The following is a 21,303-nucleotide window of genomic DNA, read 5'->3' on the forward strand; positions in this document are numbered from 1 at the left end:
ATGCCACTGTATTTCTCAAATTCATCAACAACAAAATTGGCATCCGACGCATTTGGGAGGGTAAATTTACGAGGTATGTGAATGCAGCATAAGGGAAGGTCGCATCCGCTTGTGGATCTCCAACAGGGCTCACTCTGCGCGTGAGGTGAAACCTAGCACATTTCGGGAGACGAGCCGTTGCCCAGCCAGTTTGCGCAGCTCCTCAATGAAATGTCAGACTAGTTAGTGTCTCCTTTTGTTACAGACTTTAACAGAAAGAAAACAAGGAGCCCTGGGTCGCCGATTCAGCATGGATTTGTCGACATTTCATCCCGTTTTCCTGATTCTCGCCTTGTTAAAAGCTGCGGAGGCCCACGGTGAGTACAAGCTTACATAGGTGCAGTAGCTAGCTTAAATCTGTGCTAAAAATCGTAATGTTAGCCTGGTTCGACACCTATATGGCGCCGAATTAATTAGAATATATTAAATGTCGTAAGAAATGGCGTATTAAATTGAATGTCGGGTTGTATGCGATATGCTGTGACTGTTTTCTAGAAAGAGGTGAAATGGGGACAGACCTCACAGGAAAACACGTTATATTCCCGCTAGCTGATCTGCTGTGGGAGGGTGGGGGTTTTTCTTGTTTCTTATCAACACACGGGCTGATTATTCTGTGTGAGCAGGTCATTTTGAGGTTAAAATGATATGTTTTACTGTATCATTGGCAACACTTTCCCATGGTTTATGTGAATACGCCACAGCTAGACAGAAAGGTATTGTGCAGCTGCTCCTGGTTAGCATTGCACACATCTGTTGTACATCATGAAAACAAATGACAATGAAAGCGTTAATTTGATAAGAGCTGTAGGGATGAGATCACATCTTAGCTGGAATATCTCTTAAAATACTATCCAACCTGTGAATATATGACCCCAGAAATCTCTTCAACATGCCCCCAAATCATACACAACCTGTCAAACATCATAATGATGCGTATGCATCAGTGACTCTTGCAGGCTCACATCCCACTGAGCAAGCAACGTCTGTGGACGTCCAAGTCTAGTTGATATCACGTCTGTGGACATGATATCAACTAGACTTGGACGTCCACAGACGTTGCTTGCTCAACTAACTGTGTGAACAAACGCACTTGAGAGGGTATCTGGGGTAATTTGCCTTCTGTTTTCGGGGTTTATTTCCTCTTTGTAGTTTTCAGTATTACCCAAGCCACTTTGTTTGTGTAATGCATTTCTGCAAAGTTGTATGTATTTCTGCATTTTTTTTCTTCTCCAAACAAGACGTAAGTAAACTCACTGTGTTGCGACACATGCAGGAAACCCTGCAAAAGCCAAACATACATGCAGTTATACTTGGGGAAATGGACACCTGCACACATTCATTTCTTATCAGAAATTGCTCAACATGGGGAGCAGTTGTTTAGTCTTTGGTATTTTGCTTCATTTGACACAAAAGATACACAAAGAAAACCTTAAACGTGGGGGGGCAGGGTGAGCAGCAAATGTCCAGGGTGATTAAAGTTGAAAACAGGATTTGAAACTTGGACTGTTGACGTGACACATAACGCGGCGTTTCACCTTGCGTCAGCTGTATCCCCTCTGATATGATGCTGTTCACAGATCAGGTTGCTGATGGAGATGAGGTGGAAAACTCCAGTAATCATTTTTGGAACGTAACCAATCATCCAGTTAAGAGGCATCAAGTGAAAATGCATCGATCCTCCACAGTCTGTGGGAATTACTGCAGCACACTTGATGTGAAAATGCATTTTGACTGATGCTGTTAGTAGCAGGCAACTCTTAGTACAACTTTTAATGCACCCAGTACATTAGCATGCGGACCACACGGTCAGACTGTGGTCCGCAGTGCAGTGTGAGCACATATGTCCCCACCTTGAAGCACCCCTTGTCATCTTTATAAGCATCTTTAATCATTCAAGTCAACTTTAAAGCAAATTTAACCAAACACCGGCTTATTCCAGCTTGTCAATTGTGAGTTGTTGCGGCTTTTCTTTGTATTAAAAAAAGAAATAATCATTAGTTACAGCCCAAATAAGACTTTATGACAAAGATGATTATGGATCTGTTTAACAATTATCATGTATTTTTTCTTTATATCGAATTGCCTAAATCTCTTTTTGTACCAGGGGAGCCTGGGTACATACAGCACCACAAACGTCCTAGACACTGTTAATATGCAACATGTTAGACAAAGATTTAATGGGCTTACATGAGGTGAGGTAACCAGTGCACTTTGACCCGTTCACCATCGCTGCAGTCAGAGCTCCCCCACACATGAGGTGAAATTTGCGAGGGGAATTGAAATCTTTTCTCAAAGCAGCCACTCAGGAAGCATTTGTAAGCATTTTGCCTGCTTTGAGCTGCTGTTTGTCTCATGTCATGTTGACGACGCATTTGTGATAAATCTGGGCGCGTATTTATTAAGCATTTCAGAGTCACTGAGAGGAATCACGCTGAAAGTTAACATTAAATTTAGAAACACTCCTTGGCCTCCTGCACTTGTTGGATTTATTATTATTATACTGGATGTGTTAAACAGTGGTAACATTTTAAAAGCAGAAAATAGAAATTGGTATTCGCAGATGTGCCATTTAGACTTTAAAATCTAACTGTTGTAACTGAGATTGTAGGACAGGTTAGGACACCCCTGTAGCTCTCTTAAAGTTTTTAAAGTTTCATTTACTAGACATTAGAATGTGTATTGTGGTGGAGGTGTGTGTGTACTGTATCCTGTGGCTGTTGTCAGTCAGAGAGGGGGTCTTGTGGGTATATCTGTGAACCGCTGCTACATGATGGTGTTGTCACTGTGGCTTTCACAGGGTTTAGATGTGTTTATGCAGTGAGGAGTTTTGTTATTCTGTCGTACTAAACGACTGAATCGGGACAGTCTCCCATTGTGTTGTGTACAGCCTTGATGTGTGATATCATGCTGCATAGGGGAGACCAAAGCACTAAGATAATTGAACGCATTCCCTTAGGAGCCTTGTACACAGTTATGATGAGTCACTGAATACAGCAGCTAAACAAGTGGGGCTTTCCGACAAAATATACACCGTGTATTTGATTTTGCTTTCATTTATGTCTTGAATAGATGTTCCCATTAGTAGTTCACCACAGTGCTTGTTGTGGGGAGGTTTAGCAAAAGAGTGAGGGCAATTAGGCTAAAAATTGCTGCTTACTGAGCTAACGGACGCCCCAAAACTGACCCTATATTCAGCAAAAAAGTAAATGAGACAGATAGTGTGTGAAACAAATCATGCCCCATCTCCTCTCCGACTACCTCTAATGGCACATGCTAGAATCACACCCCGGTGCGGTCGGCAACAACCACTCAGAGCCGAGGAGTCTCTGACGCAGGTGTCAATCATGTCAATCGCCCTGTGAATTGCGCTCAAACTGTCAAACTAAATTAGAGAGTTGGTTCGGCTGGTGGGCAGTGCTTAAGCTTGCACCCTGTTTAACTGTATCCAACATGGCGGCCGCGTCACAAACTTTTTCAATTGACAGCTAAACAGTACACTAAAATATGTTTCCGAAAACAGTGGAGGCGAGAAGTAGGCAATGCAGTTAAAAAATCGTGATTCATGTTTGATCAGTGCTGCCTAGTTTGACAGTTTGACCACAGCTCACAAGCTGTGATTCACAGCTGCGGTAGAGACTTGTCGGCTCTGATTGGTTGTTTTCGTTCTCATGCAGTAAGGCAACACAAGGCAATAGAGTAGGCAGAGGGGTGTGGGGTTTTTTTGGGTTTTTTTTCACCGATCATTGGTCTAATTTGGTGCTGTGTGTATAAAGTGACAATTTTAGAAAATACGGGGAAAAAAGTTATTTTTTATAAAAGTTACCAACTGTATCTTTAAGGCTGCGTATCAAACATATATACTAAAATTGAATTTGTCCAGAGGTGGATCCCGCTGTCTGTACTTTTTCAGTTCACACCGAAGTAAAAATTAAAGTAGTCAAGTAGAGCTACTGTAATATGATAATCAGTCAGTCGTCGTAATGGATTTGTAATAAAAAATGCTAAACATTACCAAATTTCAGCAGTTCAGTTGTAATGCTGTTTTCTGTTTTTATCATTTTAAATTTGAATTTATTGCTTTAAACAAAACAAGAAGTTTTAAGATGTCAGCTTCGGCTTTAATAAAAGGTGATGGGTATTTAAAGGAGCTATATGTAAGAAATCTAAAGCAAATAGTCATAAAATCATCCTAATATGTCACAGAGGCTAAGGAATAATGTTAATATAACATACTGATCTCACCCACAACAATAGTACAGCCAGAATATTCGCATTTAAAAAAACATTTTTACAGTCCGCAAATCATGTTTGTGTTTTGAATTTGTGTTTTGGCTTGTTGCGCCACCCACCGCTGTCTACCAGTCACGCAGTCAGTAGAGTCTCAGCATCAGTTAACGTTACGACTGAGCTACAGCAGCACGGCAAGCAGCATTAGCAGTGTACCGGTACATAGCATTAGCAGTCTCCTCAGCTGTATCCCGGCAGCAGCGTTAGCAGCAGAGAAGCCGGACTTGCTCGAATGATCTGCTGGAAAACCAAAGATCACGGATGCGGCGATGCGGCCCTGCCACAGCAGCCGCCCGTGGGCACACAAATCAGTCTCCAGCGTGCTGCTGTCCAGCAACCTCGACTCTGTAGGGGAGGGGGGGCGGACACAACTCGCGGCAGTATTTTGAATTTGAGTGCAGTTAACCGTTTTGGCCACATTCTTACATACAGCGCCTTTAAACATTATTTTACAGACCAAAGATCAATCAGGAAAATATTTGTTAGATTGGCTGATGTTAAAACAATTTTTAGTGGCAGCGCGACTGTCCATTACTGAAAGCTGCCATCAAACATGTGTTGTTAGTGCTCTCTTCGATCATAGATTTCCTGATTTAAATTGAATTGTTATCTGTTATAGACTAATTTTATTTATGCAAAGTTTGTGTGCGACTGACTGTGTTCAGACTAGGGCTGAAAGGTTTGGGAAAATAATCTAATTGCGATTTTTTTTTCCCCCAATATTGCAATTGCAATTTAATATGCGATTTTTTAAATTTTTTTATTTATTGTAGCCTCTTTTTTCCCCCCAACAAAATGTAATGAATTTTAATATGACCAACACAATATTAGAGACATTTAGCATAGCCTAGTTTCCCAGAGGCGGGGCCCACACACACACACACACACACACACACACACAGGACATGATAACTTACCAATGGCAAGATGTAATCGATGCCCAACTCTGGAGCCTCATATTTGACGCCTTGTCCGTCGTGATGCAGACATGGAGATCCCACCTGGCCCATCTCTCATGCCGGCCGCAATATTTTCCCCTGTGTGGTCGTCGGGAAGTAGGTAGTTTGTAGGCAGCGAGTGCTGGGACAAGTTTGGAGTATTGCCCTGTGAAGTAGCACCGGTAGCACGGCACGCTCTGCACAACACCTGACGCTGTGCAGTATCTTCTTCTTCTTTAAAACCAAAATATGTCCACACCACTGACGTGCTGATTAAGTCTCAGCTGTGTCAGTTTGTGACTGTTCGTCGAGCCAGAGGCCATTGCGCAACAGGTTAAAGGGCAGCAAGAGAAGTTGATGCAGCCGTATGCTCCACGCTCTCTTGCTCGCGTCACGTGACCATTTTCGTTCAGACAGTTATTATTGAAGGTGAGACACTACAGGTGAAGAGGGTAAAATTTTAGAATGATAGATATGATCATGAAACTTCCTCAGATGATTACTTACAATAGTATGAAAAAAAATGTGTTACAAGTTTTAAAAATTGTAATGTTTAATTATGCAGATTAGGCATTTTTGCTAATTTGCATATATTGTAGGAAGATAAATCTGAACATCTGATAAAGCCAGGTGCAAAATTATTTTTTCATTTTGTTTATATAAGACGAAAAAGAAATTACAGAGGGATTTAAGGATATCTGCTTTTATTACCTAGAAAATCAAAATATACCCTCCATAGCCTTATAAACAAAAAAAAATAAAATGTCACATAAATCAGGCTAGGAATGATTGATTAACAAATCCCTCTGTAAATATCTTCAGAATATAGCTAGGTGTATAACTGGAAAGTTTGGTGTACTTAGGTGCTACAGAGATGTTTGACTTGGAGTATGACAAAAAACTAATTTTGAGAAAAAGGCATTCAGGGGAATTTAATACATTTCTATTGGAAACAATTGCTCTCAAACAGAATAAATGTTCAGGCCCTTAGTAATAATAATAATATAGTATATTTCAAGCTCATGAAAAGTGACCATTTAATAACATGACAGGCATGTAAGGCTTATAACCCAACTAATAAACATATTGGCCTACACTGCACAATGCTAACTGTTTGGTAAATTCGGGAGAAACTTACAGCTACAAGTAGAAAAAATGTAATGAAATAAGCCTCTAAATGTATAATTTGAATGTTTTCTTTATAGCAGTTTGAAAGAATACATATTTAAGGAGTAAACTAGCCCAAAATCTCAAAGTTGACCACTGCTAACCCATGAAAAATCAATGTCTTTGCCTGCCATGTCTCGCCTTAAGATTGTATTAGGAATAATTTGGACACTGTCTGACATAAAAAAAGCAATGATTTGCGAATCTTTTTTGACCCATATTCAGTTGAATACAAGACAAGAGACAAGATATATTAATGTTTGACCTGATAAACTTTTGTAAATATACACAATAATTCTGAATTTGATTCCTGCAAGACGTTTCAAAAAAGTTGGATTTGTTCACAGCAACCAAGTTATTGCTGCACACATACATCGGCTGGTCTGTATCAATATTTAACAAGCAAACAAATAATTATTTGCTGTGTTAGTTTCATAAACGTTATATTCAAATCCAGACAGTGGCTGTGTTACTTGTTAATTCTTTATTTACAGTGCAGTGCCATTGTTAGCCCGCCCAGTCTAACATTTACACACTTCAGTACAATGCAGCCATTATTGATGTTATGAGTTGTTCTTTTCATGCAGTGAAATCAATCTGGCTGAGACACTGCGGTGACAGGAAAGCCATGTGGGTCATGTAGCTCACTGTTCTGTGCATTGATGCATGAATTTAGTTCTTACTTTGTCTTTGATGTTCAGACATTTTCGTCATGTATGCAGATGTTTTGCATTTGTGCAGTTTCCACGTCTTTATCGCTGCGTCCGTCTCCCCTATTTTCTTCCTTTTCACTCCATCTGTAAATGATTTTGACGTCAGTGTCGGTGGCTGCGGTCAAACTGACTTCTCATTCTGACTGCGAGCATCAGGAGAGCTTTAAGGTCAATCAGGGATATAAAAATAATGATTTTAAAAGTACCAAGTAGGATAAGAGCATGAAAATATCAAATGCAAAACAATAAATTTAACAAGGAAAACAGTTAATAAAGGCAAAGAAATCAGAATCAGGAAATTTATGACTCTACTTACAAGGAATTTACTTTGGCTTTTGTTGCATCCATGAAACATCCAGTAAAGTATTGCAACACTCAAGAACTTAAAATAGAAAAATATACAATTAAAAAAATGCAAAGATGATTTACAAAAATGTATATACTCATGCATGCTACCATTTTGCACCTAATTATTTCATTGCATCTTGTTGGACTGACTCACAACAGACTTCCTGTGTAAAACAAACATCTCAGCGCACAGACATGCATGTTTGTGAACTCATTTCTGAAGTCTTTTGTGGCAGCACTTGGAGCATTTTCAGTCATTTTGTGGCAGTGGTACACATATCTCCAGTGACCTCCTTTTAAGTCTGATAGCATCTGCTCTCTCTTCCTGCTTTGGAAAGAGGTTTTATGCTTTGTGTGCACAAATCTGTCAGCCACATCTGCTACTGTTGGTTCTGATGTTTGTCCTCATGAGGTGACATTTAACAAACATGCTCAGTGTTTTGCAAAGGATTTCTACGCCTCCTCAGCTGTGGGGTCGACCTCATTCTCAAAGCTGGCATTTTTGTAATTGCTTGATTGAGATCAGGTCCCCAATTTTAACTTGAAAAAACTGCAAAGGAGCTAATGGACACTATGAATTTAAATAGTGTTTTACTGTACATAAAGTCTGTGCAGATTGCTGTAAATCATAAAGCCAGCACAGATTTTCTCCAGCAGTATCAATTTTTTCTCAGATGGTATTTACAGGGTCAAATTTATTTGATTTTCACAACACTTGAAGTTTAAAATTATATATTTTTCCTTGTCAAACACAAGGTTTTTTTCTGTTTTTAGGTAGTGTGAAAACACACATATATAAAGCTAAAAGAAGATAAAGCAGTGAAGTGAAAACTGAAATGAAATGGTGTGGTTACGTGTGTGCGCCTGGAGCTGCCTTGTGGTGATCACCCTCAGCAACCAACTTTACTGTTGCGGTTATCACTTCTTTTACAGTACATGCTTCAACTTATGATTTCTCTTTCACACCTTTCACGTTCTCAGTTTGTTTATGAGCCTCAGTGTTTCTGTGTGGGCGCGCGTTATCACGTGCATGCACATAAATGTCATTTCACAGAAGAAATGAAAGTGAAATGTACTCTTTTTTTTTCTCGTTATGATTCATAAGGGCTTTTTGAAGGTATGTTTGGTATCTCATCAAAGAAGCTTTATTGAAGCGTTGATAGTGTTCTTGATTGAACTTTAAAATGCCTTAAAGTGCCACATCAATTTTTGGTTCTTGCTTCCTTCCTCCCTTCCTCCCTATCTCGTATGTCTTTTCCTGGAAACAGGCTCAGAGAAAATGTCATCAGTGCAGTAATCTGATAATGAACCGGCCCCAGTCTGAGTAGGTGTCAGCCTGTCACTTTGGCATTTTTTTGGCACTCCAAACTGTAGTATATAAAATGGTAAGAAATCATATTGTTTTGAATTTATTGTGATAATCTCTGAAACAAGACGATGACAGAAGTTGGGGCAGTTTATATTTGATGCTTTGTTAAAAAACAAAAAAGAAGAAATCACAGTCTGTGTGTGTTTGTGGTGTGTGAACACAATAACTGTGCAATGCCATGAGGTATGGCTGCTTCCTGTAACAGGCTGCACACAGGGCTGATCAGCCTGGCTTTAAATTTCATTTAGTCGTCTTGAAATGGAGCTGAAATCAAATCAGAGTCGTAGCGCTGACGTCAGGATCGGTTAATGAGGGTAAAAGGCAAGACACTGTCTTCTTTTGTCTGCTTTTGCTGCTTTGGATTTGAGGAAGTGTGTGTGGGCTGTTGGGAAGTGTCTTTTTGTCTCAGTTCCTTGGTGGCAGAAGAAGTATTTCGAAAAGTTTCTAGTAGATTTAAAGAAGACAGTGAAAGCTGTAGTTTAATGACATGTTCTCTGTATCTGCACTGAAAGCCAAAATATTTCCCTCTTGGACTCGTGCTGTATTTTAGAGTCATTTAAGCTTTTGTGTGCGTGTGGAAAAACACGTAGACCCACTGACGGGTTCAGCAGGACTATATTGTGCATCTGTTTGCAGGCAGTGCCCTCTAGTGGAAAGTTAATGGTACTGAAAATACCCAGCTACATTGAGAAGAAGGGCAGTGGGAGGGGTAAGCTGAGAGTCTGTAAGTGACTTTAATGTTAATAGAAGGGGTAATTTCTCCTCATTCAAAAGCTCTGTTGTTGTCACTTCTAGAAAATACTTTGCTACTAGTGCCAAAGGGACATAACAAAGTAGTGGTCTGATATTAACTAAACATGGTTTTGTTTTGGTGTTTGAATGCCTCAGAATAAATACAGTCTGCTGTTTGTGTCTCTGTTTCCACAGTGGAGCCGCCAACCAATGTGACCTTTCACTGCCACAATGTGCACAATGTTCTGAAGTGGAGTTACAACCAGCTCTTGCCAGGGATGAGATTCAGAGTCGATATTCAGTCAACAAATGGTTTAAATGGGTTCGTGTTTTCTCTCGTACACATTATCTGATAAAATCTGTGTGGCTGTTTAAAACTGTCTTTTTATGACAATATGCTTTAAGCTGTACAAGCAAACAGTGAACAAAGTAATTTTAAAACATTTACCCAGAGAACTTGGTAATCCTGGATCAGGCCTTGGTTTTTAATGTACAGTACAGTAATTTTTCATATTTTTTTCTCATACTATACTATGACTTTTTTTTTTTTTTTTTTTTTACAAACAAACAAACACTTTTTAATAAGTGTTTTCACATACTATACTATGACTTAATGATTGTTTTCCACTTTATTTACTATGGTTGTTTAAATATTTTTTACATTCTATTCTGCTGCTTTTTTTTTTTTTACATACTATAGCATGACTTAAAAAAAAATCACATACTATACTATGACTTTTTATATTTTTTTATCTTACCAAACTATAACTTTGATTTTTTCATACTATACTGACTTTTTTCACAATTTTTTCTCACGTACTATTATTACATCTTTTTCTTTTTCTTTTTTTTTTAAACATACTATACTATGACTTATTTTCATAATTTATTCACATACTATACTGTGACTTTTTAACAGTGGAAAGTAATTTAAAATTGCAGGAGGTTTTAAGCTTTTTTAAAAGTAGGGGTAAATGGATGGGCACACATGCTTGATTAGGGCTTGCATTGCTCCCAAATAAAGATATTTAAATGAAAAATATCCTTATATACAAATGTGTTTCATGGAAATCACTGATATTTAATAAGAGCATGAGAATTATTTTATTATTTTTTAAATGTGTTAAAAACTTCTGAAGACGTGATTATAGTTTATACTTTGTCTATTGCTCGTTATCTTCTCTTGACAAAGTCTCACTTGTCTTTTCTGTTTCCACAGTCATCCCAATGAGGTTTGGGTGGAACCACCAGCTCCGCTACAAGCTGACGTGTCGTTTCTCTCTGATCCAAGTAATGACTACTTCCTTACCGTCACTGCTGTGATTGGACAGAATGAGTCTGATTCCGCCCCTGAGGATGGAATCACTTTCACCTATTTCAAGGACTCTCCAGTGAAGAACAAATGTGAGTTCTGATGTCGCTGAGCTTACAATGACAACATTCAACCTAAGTTGTTGAGATATTTCAGTTTGGACCAAAGTGGTGGACGGTACATTAAAAAATGAGCCATGTTCATGTTGGTTTCCAGGTTCTGTGGACTTCCCATCAGTTAACGTCACCACCAAACAAGATGACACCATCCTGCTCCGCTTCACACATCCCTGGCTGGTGTACTACAAAAGCCGCAGCTTAGATACAAAACCTAGGAAGAAAAAACACTTTGAAAGTGAACAGCAGCTGCCTGTGTTCAGTTACGATGTTGTTTTCCTCCAAGAGGTCAGACATTTTCACAACTTCTACTCCTTCTAAAGTTTGTTATGACAACGCTAAAACAATCACAGCAGAGGAAATGAGTTGTAGACTTGTGTTAGTTTCCTCGTGAAGTTATTAGTCAAACAGTAATAGTTGGTTTAGCAGGAGCAGAAGCAGGAAATGTGTTATAACTTATTAGTAGTAGTAATATAACTGCTTACCGTGTTATGGGTGGCGCTCTGTGCTCTCATGCATCACACACTTACCATTTTGCAGCGTGTGCACAAATAACTGATGAAAAGGAGCCTAACTGTTTGTTGTGTGTGCAGAAGGGGAGACACCACAGGATGAGCTGTCTGGACAGTGTGTGTGAGGAGGAGCTTTCAGTGAATGCTTCACAGAAGAAACACTGTCTGAGGGTCAAGGGAGAGGTGAATAAGATACTTGTTAAAGCCAAAGATTACTGCACCACGCCATTGGACGAAGGACCAAGCTGTTGAGTAACATTTTTATTTAATTTCTTGTGTGTTTTTTGTGTACGATTATGTTGTTAATGTGAAGATACACAACAGGCATTCTGCTACGTTAGCTTTGGAGAATTATGAGCGCCTTTGATACTGCCTGTTCAAGGTGGGACTATCGCTCCGTTATGCCACCTGTATTAAAAGGTACAATCACAGTTGTCTCGCTGGCAGCAAAGTAGTAACAGCGCTGAAACTTCAGGAGGACAGGTGTACAGTTTTAACGACATGTTACGTGTGCAACGTAAAACAGCTGGCAGCAGTTAGCAGCTAATTCAAAGACGAACAGCAACCAAAATATTTACTGGGGAGAAACTGAGGTGCGGAAACGGAAAAAAACTACTTAACTGAACTGTACCGTGCCGCTTGGTGGAAAGGGGGCTAAAGATGCTGTTTTTCGGTACTTAACTCTTTTTGTAATGACAAAAATGTAATGTCAGTTGTCAAACAAAAGTGACATTCCAATAAGAAGTTAAATCTTCTTCAATTGAAATGTTATCTTGAGCTAACATTAACAAGAGAAGGTTTGTGTTAACTGATGTCTAATGTAATGGGCCAGACCCATTACAAATATTACAACAAGCTCTGACTCAGTGTGACTTGAACAAGCTGCAGCGGTGACGTAGTTCTCTCTATACTCGTCCAGATGCACTCTCAGGTACTAAAATTTCACATTTTAGGTTGTTGAAAAACATTAAAGGGATAGTGCACCCAAAAAAAAAAATTCAGCCATTATCTACTCACTCATATGCCGAGGGAGGCTCTGGTGAAGTTTTAGAGTCCTCACATCCCTTGTGGAGATCCAAGAGGAGAGGGGGTAGCAGCACAACTCCACCTAATGCAGGCTGACGGTGCCCCAGATTTAAACGTCCAAAAAAACACATAATTGAAAGCCCACACACGTGAGCGCGGTGTACAGAGAGGCAGTGAGGCTAAAAACAGAGTTCAAATGACGTTTTTCCAAAGAACTTTTTATGTCGGAGCTTCAGGACACTTGGATCACTACGGACGAGCAGCATGGAGATATTTTGTGGTTTCAATTATGTGTTTTTTGGACGTTTTAATCTGGGGCGCTGTCAGCCTGCATTAGGTGGAGTTGTGCTGCTACCCCCTCTCCCCTTGGATCTCCACAAGGGATGTGAGGACTCTAAAACTTCACCTGAGCCTCCATCGGCACATGGGTGAGTAGATAATGGCTGAATTTTAATTTTTGGGTGCACTATCCCTTTAAAAACAGACACCTGACGCAAGGCATCCAAAGCTGGGTAAATCACTGGTAGCTCTTCTTTCAGGAGGAATATGAACACCTTTAACAACAGTGAAAACGGCTCTTCTGAGTATCCACCATGACTCAGGGTTTCAGGCAGTTGCTGTTTCTGAAAGTGGGACCTTAAAGACAAAGTGGAAATGTTTCAGCACCCAGTGAAGCCACAATGGTTCAACCAGTGTTTCCCAAAACATTTCCTATGAAGCTCCCCCTTTTTTGTAGATAATATAAAAGAAATCTTTTTACATACACATAAATAAACTTACAGTTATTAGTGTTGTCTGAAATGAATATGAAGAAAAGCAAAATGTGATTTTCGCAGTGTCTTTTCAGAAGTTTTTATTAAACATTAAGCTTTGGGGTAAGAGCAGAGACACTCTGTCACAGAGGAAAGGCCACATGTTTAATAAGGGTCATTGTAAAGGGAAGCAGGTCAGACAGGATGCCGGTTTTATCATCATCAGTAGGACATGTTTTAGCCAGCAGAGTGCGTATCAAGCCTCATCATCGTTAGTAGGTTTACCTCAAAGTTGTTTCACACGCTCACTCATGCTTTTATTTGGGTACTGTAGCAAAGCCCTTCATTCAGGAAACCACAGTGAGTCAGAGCCACGACTGGTTTCTCTGGTTAAACAGTGTGGCTATGTGGGATTATTAATACGTCTGCTAGTGTTTTTACTTTTACATTTGTTTTGTCTAGATGTCATCTACGTCAGCATCACAGTCACCCTGTTGATGTTGTGCGCAGCTGCTGTTATCGTCATGTTGTACCGAAAAAAGACCACACCCTCAACTCCTTTACCATCCACCATGGTATCTTCAGCCCACTTGATCATTTAAATGGAAATTTTATTATGTTTGAATATGCTAGAAGAATGTATGTCCTATAAAAAAAAACACTAATCTAACAATACCTCTTTGTGTCTTAAAGACGTTCACGAATAAACTGAAGCAGTGGACGTTTGGAGTGGTTCAGGACACGGTCTCTTTGCCTCAGGTGGAGCCTACCACACCCACACTTCTACTGTTACCAGAGGAGATCGACCCCACAACTGTTGTTACTCCCTCTATGGAGCCTGAAGTCCGTCTGCCCATTGGGCTGCCAACCGAGAATGAAGGTGTGTCTGATGACGTGGAGGTAGGGAATGATGAAGGACCTGGGTACATGGCTGGCAGAGGATTGGAAGAAGAGGAGGAGCTCTGTTCCAGGGATTTCCCCTCTGGTTATGAGAAACGCCCGGTGCTGGTTGAGTTAGCACCAGATGAACTGGCTGAGGGCTACCGTGGCTGAACGTGGCACCTGTAAGGGTACAGGTGAACTTTGTGGCACATTGAATGTTTTACATTAGGTCAAATGACGCCCTGCAATCACCTGTCATTAAATCTAAAAACTATGAATATCTCCGCAGCGATTTACAGTGTTCACAGATGTCAGGTGGTTCAGTTTGTGCTGTTTCCTAGTCAGACCATCCCAACGTCAAGTAAAAGGAGAATCAGGTTTGTTCCTCTTGTTAGTGCACTTTGATGTGAGTTACATTTTCCTCTGTATTTACATTAATATGTCAAAGCAGCACGACAAGCTCAAATAGCTATAAGGAATTACCAAATCAGATCAGTTCCCAGAATGTTAAGCGTGTAGTAATGCTATCCTTAAAGCCCTTTTCCTTCTGGACGAAAATACCCACCAACACCCTCTAACATCTGGCTTCTGTCTTAGTGGGAGAGGTTACAATCAGCATTGATTCCCAGGGCAAATTACTCTGCAGTAGTCACAGATATTCAGCATTTCCAGCTCCAAATGGCTCCGATCAGGAGTGATGGAAATGTAACACCCTGGTAAATGTGCTAATTGCTGCCCCATATCCAGCGCGATGCAGGTTTCGGTCAAGCAGTGCCTGAACATCCTTCTAAACTAGTTGGCACTGAGTTTGAAAGAGAGATTAGATTTGAAAAAAGAAGTAAACATTTTCACTGGCCTCCATGCTGCTTTCTATTGTTTACTGATCCTGTTTAGAGCCGTGTACACCCCTCTTGTCTACTGGCAGTGGGAAAGGAGTCTATTTCCTTTTGCTGCATTTAAATAACAATCCTGCATATGTGTTAATTTTGGTGGAAAATGGGTTTTAAGTTCTTAATTCTGATATTCTGCATCAGACGTACACAGGAGCTTCAAATCTTTTTCTTAAATTAGAACTCAGCAAGTGATCGAGGCCGAGTTGAGTAGAAAATACCCCGTGATGTCCTTACCTCGTGTAGCGACTTGCTCTGGCACTTAAAAAAAACGAGACCAGCCGATTCTGTACGCTGACTGACTGCTTTATCGTGTACATGTTCATCTTTCAAAACTTCACTGCAATGAATCATTCACAGTTATTCAAATGGACTTAGCTTTGCTCTACTTACTGTATTATATATTGAAATAATAACCAGTAACGACATTAACGTACAGTTTCATCAACATCTGTCTCATACAGTAACGTCTACTAGAATCCGTCGCACATACGCATGCATTACGATATGTATCAGCTACTGAGTTGAGTGGTTACAGTACTGTACTGTGGTGTACTTTGTCGTATGATACTGAGAATGTCCTCTTGCTTATTTGCACCTGTGTTTTCTGTCTGAATCAAGTCTTTTAATCTCCATTAGGCTTCTAGCACCTTAAAGTTGCTGTGAAACACAAGTTAGAGCATCTTTAACTTTTATAATGCAACATTTTATTTTCGCAAAGTGGAGTATTTGGGCAGGTACAGTCACCAGACAGATTTGATCAAGTCCTGGATCACTTAAAGAAGTGTGTGGACGAGACGAACAGGGATCTGCCACCTCCTTCACCTGCCTTACCTGCTGGTAGATCAGGAGGAGAATGAGGGATAAATATATAAATCGGTTGCTTACTAAATGATGTCGCTCTGCTAGATGTCAAGTGTGGCTTTAAAGGATGGATAGGGAAAGCAGTTACCCCGAACTCCATTTGTGTAGATAAATGTAGAATGTAGATGTGCCTAAGTTCAAGATGAGCCGCCAAAAAAAGGTTTCTTATTTCTGACTTTAGTTGACAAATACTAACAGTTAATTGAACATTTGAACGCAGGAGACCCTGGGTTACAACATTTATTTTGTTTTGTTCAGCCTTTAAATGCATTAATGCAGTTTGAGAACTGCAGTTTATTAATTTCCTCATGAAATGAGAGCTGTTCTTGCACCAGAGTATAACGTGACTGATGTTGTAATATTACTCATTGTATCAGACTTTGTATTGTGCCTTGTGTCCGTGCTGTAAAGTCTTTTTCTGAGTCAATTATTTTTTGTTTATGGTAAATAACAGACAATTATACAGATGTTAAAGGACCAGTGTGTAGGATTTAGAGGAATCTATCGGCAGAAATATAATATAACATTCTTAACTGTGTTTTCATCAGTGTATAATCACGTGAATCTAAGAATCGTTGTGGTTTTTTTTACGCTTAGAATGAGCCCTACACATGAGCAGCTCCTCTTTCACAGAGATCACCATGTTGCGCCACCATGTTTCTACAGTAGCCCAGAGGAGACAAACCAAACACTGGCTCTAGATAGAGCCATTCATGTTTGACGTTTCCTGAAATAATTATGATAAATGATATTCTTGTCACTTTGAGACCATTTTTTGCCACTGATATGTTGTTATAATTGGAATTGAACCTTGGCTAAGTCCCGCCCCAGGACGCAGACCGGCCAATCATAACTTAGCACCGGGCTGGCTCAGACCAAGGTCCGACAACCACACAGCTGTGCTCCAACTCCATAATCCAGGATCCAGGAGGTTTGCTGGTGGCTTTGGTGGAGGATGAAGTTTTTGGAGAGTAAAGTCCAAAACACACTGGCGGCGTCACATGATGGCGGCGTCATTGATGAGAGTCAAGTGCCGCCCCCAACACACACAAAGCGTCGCGCTGTGGGGCGTCAACCGGAATTCTCTTGCACACTCCACTCCGCTAGGTGGCGGTAATGTGACTAGCTGGTTGCCAACCGCCAATTAGAACAAAAGATGAGGAAGAAGATGCAGGAAGAGAAAGAAAACTCACAATGCAGGACGACCACGATAACCAGACAATGACGGTACAAGTGTGAGTTGCTTATTATAGTTGTCTATATGTTATTAATGACTAATGAATAAATAATTGAACACTAAATGAATAATCTGAGCATTGAGATTATGTTTTGAAAGCAGCAGATCAACCAATGTAGTTGGTAGGCTAACGATAGATGGAAAACAATAGATGGCGCCAAAGTTCTGCTCTTCAACAGAGCTGCTACTACGGGAGCTGGGAAGTACAAAATAGGCTTTTCTATAAACAAGAAGTGCTTTTTCAAGGGCAGCGATGCTGCAAAATAGGACAATAGTGAGAAGCGCTGCGGCATGTTATGTTGACGCATATTGACACCGCAGGTGTGGGTTTGTAAATAGAGAATAATGGGGCGTCTGTTTTGACACTCGTCATATGGCGCCGGTGTGTTTTGGCTTTAATACTTCAAACAATGAATCTTTTGGTTTGTTGCCAGGGGTTGGCAAGCTAACGTCTATCAGGACTGAGTCTTCCACTCCGAAAGGGCAGCTGCCGGCTACTGGTAAGTTGTGTTGTGTTGTCTTTAAATTGTTGTGTTGCAGTTTGCGACCTCTCCACTAGATGCCGCTAAATTCTACACACTGCTCCTTTAAGTTGATGTGAGATATCGCCAAACCTTGCAGCTAGATCTGTTTATGTTCTTTAACTCGCAGGGCTGCATACATGAATGCAGAGTCTGGCTGAAGGAAACGGACAACACAATTACTATGAATAGAACTAGAAAGGGAAATGGTGCTTTTTATTTACACATATTTTTGTTTAATCGGTTGCAAATAGGAACGGTCGGATCTAATTACCAGCCGGAGTGATTGAATGTGATGATATGTGAATAAGCTGTTTAGTTAATGTCTGGATTTGTAAAAATAGGTCAGCCCATTAAACAGAAGCACTTGATTATCTTATTTATCTGCCTATCAGTTCATTGTTATCCACATTGTCCACATGTTTCAGGTTCTGTGCGCAAATGACTGTTAATTGTCTTGTGTCATTTTCTTCAGCATCACATTTCAATAAAACTAAGATAAGAGTATCGTCTGACCTTTTTCTGCTTTTTTCATAATCTGTTCTAAAGAAGGATGTAGTCAAAAAGGAGAAGGGATGTTGTGATAGGATGTTGCACACAAATGTCAGTGAACATGTGTGTCTCAGATCTTACGTTGTGCTGACCATATTACAGTAAAAAAAAAAAAAAGTGACCTCATTAAAGAAGGGAAGTTGGTATTTCAGTGCAGTGAAGCGGCCACGTTGCAGCTGAGTTACTACTATTTAAACCGCTACGTCAGATTCTGTCAAGTCACCATGTGAAGGAAGAAACGTGCATGTCGTGATGTTTTATGATATTTGAGCAGCCCACATTGTTCTCTCCTCTGAAACCAGGAATTTGAGTGACAGGGGAGTCCTCTTCTGTGTGTGTTTGAATAGATGTGATGTTTCCTTCCTCTTTACTGTGTGTGTGTGTGTGTGTGTGTGTGTGTGTGTGTGGGGGGGGGGGGGGGGGGGTAAAGAGGGAGACCTTTTTTTGTTTCCAGTAACAGGTGATAACAGACTTCACTATCAGGTGTGTATCCTCAACTGATTCTGGGTTACTGGTTTGTAGGTAGAGGAGCTCGAGGTTTCTGGTAATCTACAGCAGTTATTATCTGATATACTCCCACAGCGTCAGGTACAACACCATCAACACCATCCCTCATGTTCAAAATGTGTTCAGTTGAACTAGATTTAAGCTGGATGCTATTTAACACTATTAATTTAGTTCTTTAATTGTATTAAGAAATGCACAAATACCCCTGAGCTGGGCTTCTAAAAAGGAGCCTACCTAACATTGAAATCAAACATAGCTGTATATGTCTACACCAGTTTACAAACGGACTTAAATATTTTAAAAATCTCTTTAAAAAAAACAAACATACGATTTCCAAACAAAACTAGAGAGAAAAAAAGACCAAGGAAGAAAAAAACCTACGGACAATTTCGAGTCACCAATTATCCTGCATGTCTTTGGACTGTGGGAGGAAGCCGGAGTACGCACACTGAAATGAGGTACAACATGCAAACCCTACACAGAAGGGCTCCCCCACCATGGTTGCTGTGAGGCGACAATGCTAACTACTGCACCACCGTGCCGCCTGATTAATAATAAAACAAATGAATAAAAACAAAAATAAAATTATGCAAACACATAATGTTAAAATATGTTTGTATACAGCTGAATAGTAATTTGCATTTTTGCTACTATGACCTGGAGTGGCAGAAGCTTGACTCTTCAACATTTTATTCTTTTAGTCAATTACGCTCAGCTACACTTTATCCACTTTCTTACGGTTAAGATTTCTTTGCTCATTTATTAAGTTTTAATGTTCTCTTTTTTCCCCTCACATTTTCTAAAGATCTTTTTTTTTTTTTTTAGCATCTTAGCTTTCACTCTGACAGTCAGTGTCAGAGAGACCGGAATCATGGGGAGACAAACGGGTATGACATGCAACAAAGGGCCACCTGCTTCGGAGTTGAACCATTTAGCTACTGGAGCGACCTATTATCAATCGCAGCAACTCATGTTGAGATCCACTCAACATGTGGATATAGTATTTTTTTTTTTTTTTTAATCAAAACTTCTTTTGTTCCAAATTTTGTTGCTCTTATTCCTCCAGCTAGCTCCTCGCTAATGCAAGTGCAAATACCCCTGGTTGGGAATTGCACAGTGTGCTACGTATCCTTTTGGTGACCAAAAGTTACCTCAGCTGTATTAATTCTGTAAGATGAGGATGTAAAAGTTGAACTAACACTGTATAAAAGTGTTGTAAATTCACACTAAATTATCACGATAGGAAAAAAAAGTTAAAAAGGTTACAAACAGTTGCACATTTGAGTGCAGTCCAAATTTGCACAGTCACGATTATTTTAATGTTCTGCATGACATAACAATAACAATATAATCTCTCAGCTTCTGTGGATATTTATAAACCCATTAACAATGTAGTTAATAATTAACACGAAGCAGACATAGCAATTGCGAGAGAAGAAATAGATAAGATTGTCAGTCCTCTTCTTTTCTCTCGCGCCCTTTGTTGTCACTGAGCGTTGTTATGTAACACATTTCCAATAAACTGTTGGTGTTTCCAGTGAAATGTGTGGACAGCTGACAGTCATCGCTTGTTCCAGTAACACATACTGGGAACTGTGTCAACCTGCAGCAGCAACGTGTGGCAATTCCTCTAAGCCCCAGAGAGCAAACAGAGACATATGACCTCACAGAGGTACAATTTAAATATGTAATAATAGACCCCACTCATGGAAAACGTTTTGACTTGAGAAACACAGGTATAACTAATAAAATCAATGATGGTTCATTTAGCTGCTTTAGTTTCTGGGTTCTCTGCTGAACATTCATGCTTATTATTACTTTATTTTAAAAGTTTTTAACAGTGGTGGAGGAAAATTCAGATACCATACTATGAAAATACTGATCCTAAGTAAACGTTAGTAAGTATTATCAGGAAAATAAATGAAAACAAAATAAAAACCTAAAAAACTTAAAATGATTTCCAAAAAAAAGAAAGAGGAAATTATTTAAATGTTTAGCAAAATAGTTGCCGATCAATTCTCTGTCAATCAGCTAACTGATTAATCCACTACTCATTTAAATACTCAAGTAAAGTACAAGTAGGGGAGACCGGGGCACAACTTATCGCGGGGTTAATTGTAACATGAACTTTTTAAGTGGTTACACAAGGTCGATCCTGTCGTGCTTACGGCTAGTTGACCACAGTACCGCCAAACAGCGACCCACAAAGATCCTCAGAGATTGGATGTGTTTTAGCAGAGTTCAGTAACAAAGGGGGTTTTGGCCAATTTCAGGAAATTTCTTTGTCACACTTTGCGATCACTTAGCCGTCTGTGTAAGTCACCAAATTCAACCATATATCATCTTGATAACTGTTTTCTTGCCTAAAACCAACCCAGTCCCACTCCAAAGTCGTTGAAATCCGGCGCTTTGGCAGCAACTTGTGGTGTCAGACACGGACGAAAAAAGCTGTCCTTTAACGTCAGCATGATACTCGGATGGTCGCCGGTATAGTTTAATGGTGCTTGGCAGCATCAGGGAAACGCAGCAGGACAAGAAC

General features: G+C 39.9%; 1 protein-coding gene across 1 annotated transcript; it reads left to right on the forward strand.

The window, feature by feature from the left end:
* Positions 1 to 116: 116 nt before the first annotated feature.
* Positions 117 to 18,212, forward strand: ifngr1l (interferon gamma receptor 1-like). Its single transcript, XM_049600320.1, has 7 exons — positions 117 to 356; positions 9,789 to 9,915; positions 10,813 to 10,997; positions 11,122 to 11,309; positions 11,615 to 11,780; positions 13,774 to 13,886; positions 14,005 to 18,212. The coding sequence occupies exons 1-7, from the start codon at positions 290 to 292 to the stop codon at positions 14,362 to 14,364; spliced, it is 1,206 nt and encodes a 401-aa protein (XP_049456277.1). The 5' UTR covers positions 117 to 289; the 3' UTR covers positions 14,365 to 18,212.
* Positions 18,213 to 21,303: the final 3,091 nt, after the last annotated feature.

Source organism: Epinephelus fuscoguttatus, linkage group LG16, assembly GCF_011397635.1.
Source record: "Epinephelus fuscoguttatus linkage group LG16, E.fuscoguttatus.final_Chr_v1".
NCBI classification, from domain to species: domain Eukaryota; kingdom Metazoa; phylum Chordata; class Actinopteri; order Perciformes; family Serranidae; genus Epinephelus; species Epinephelus fuscoguttatus.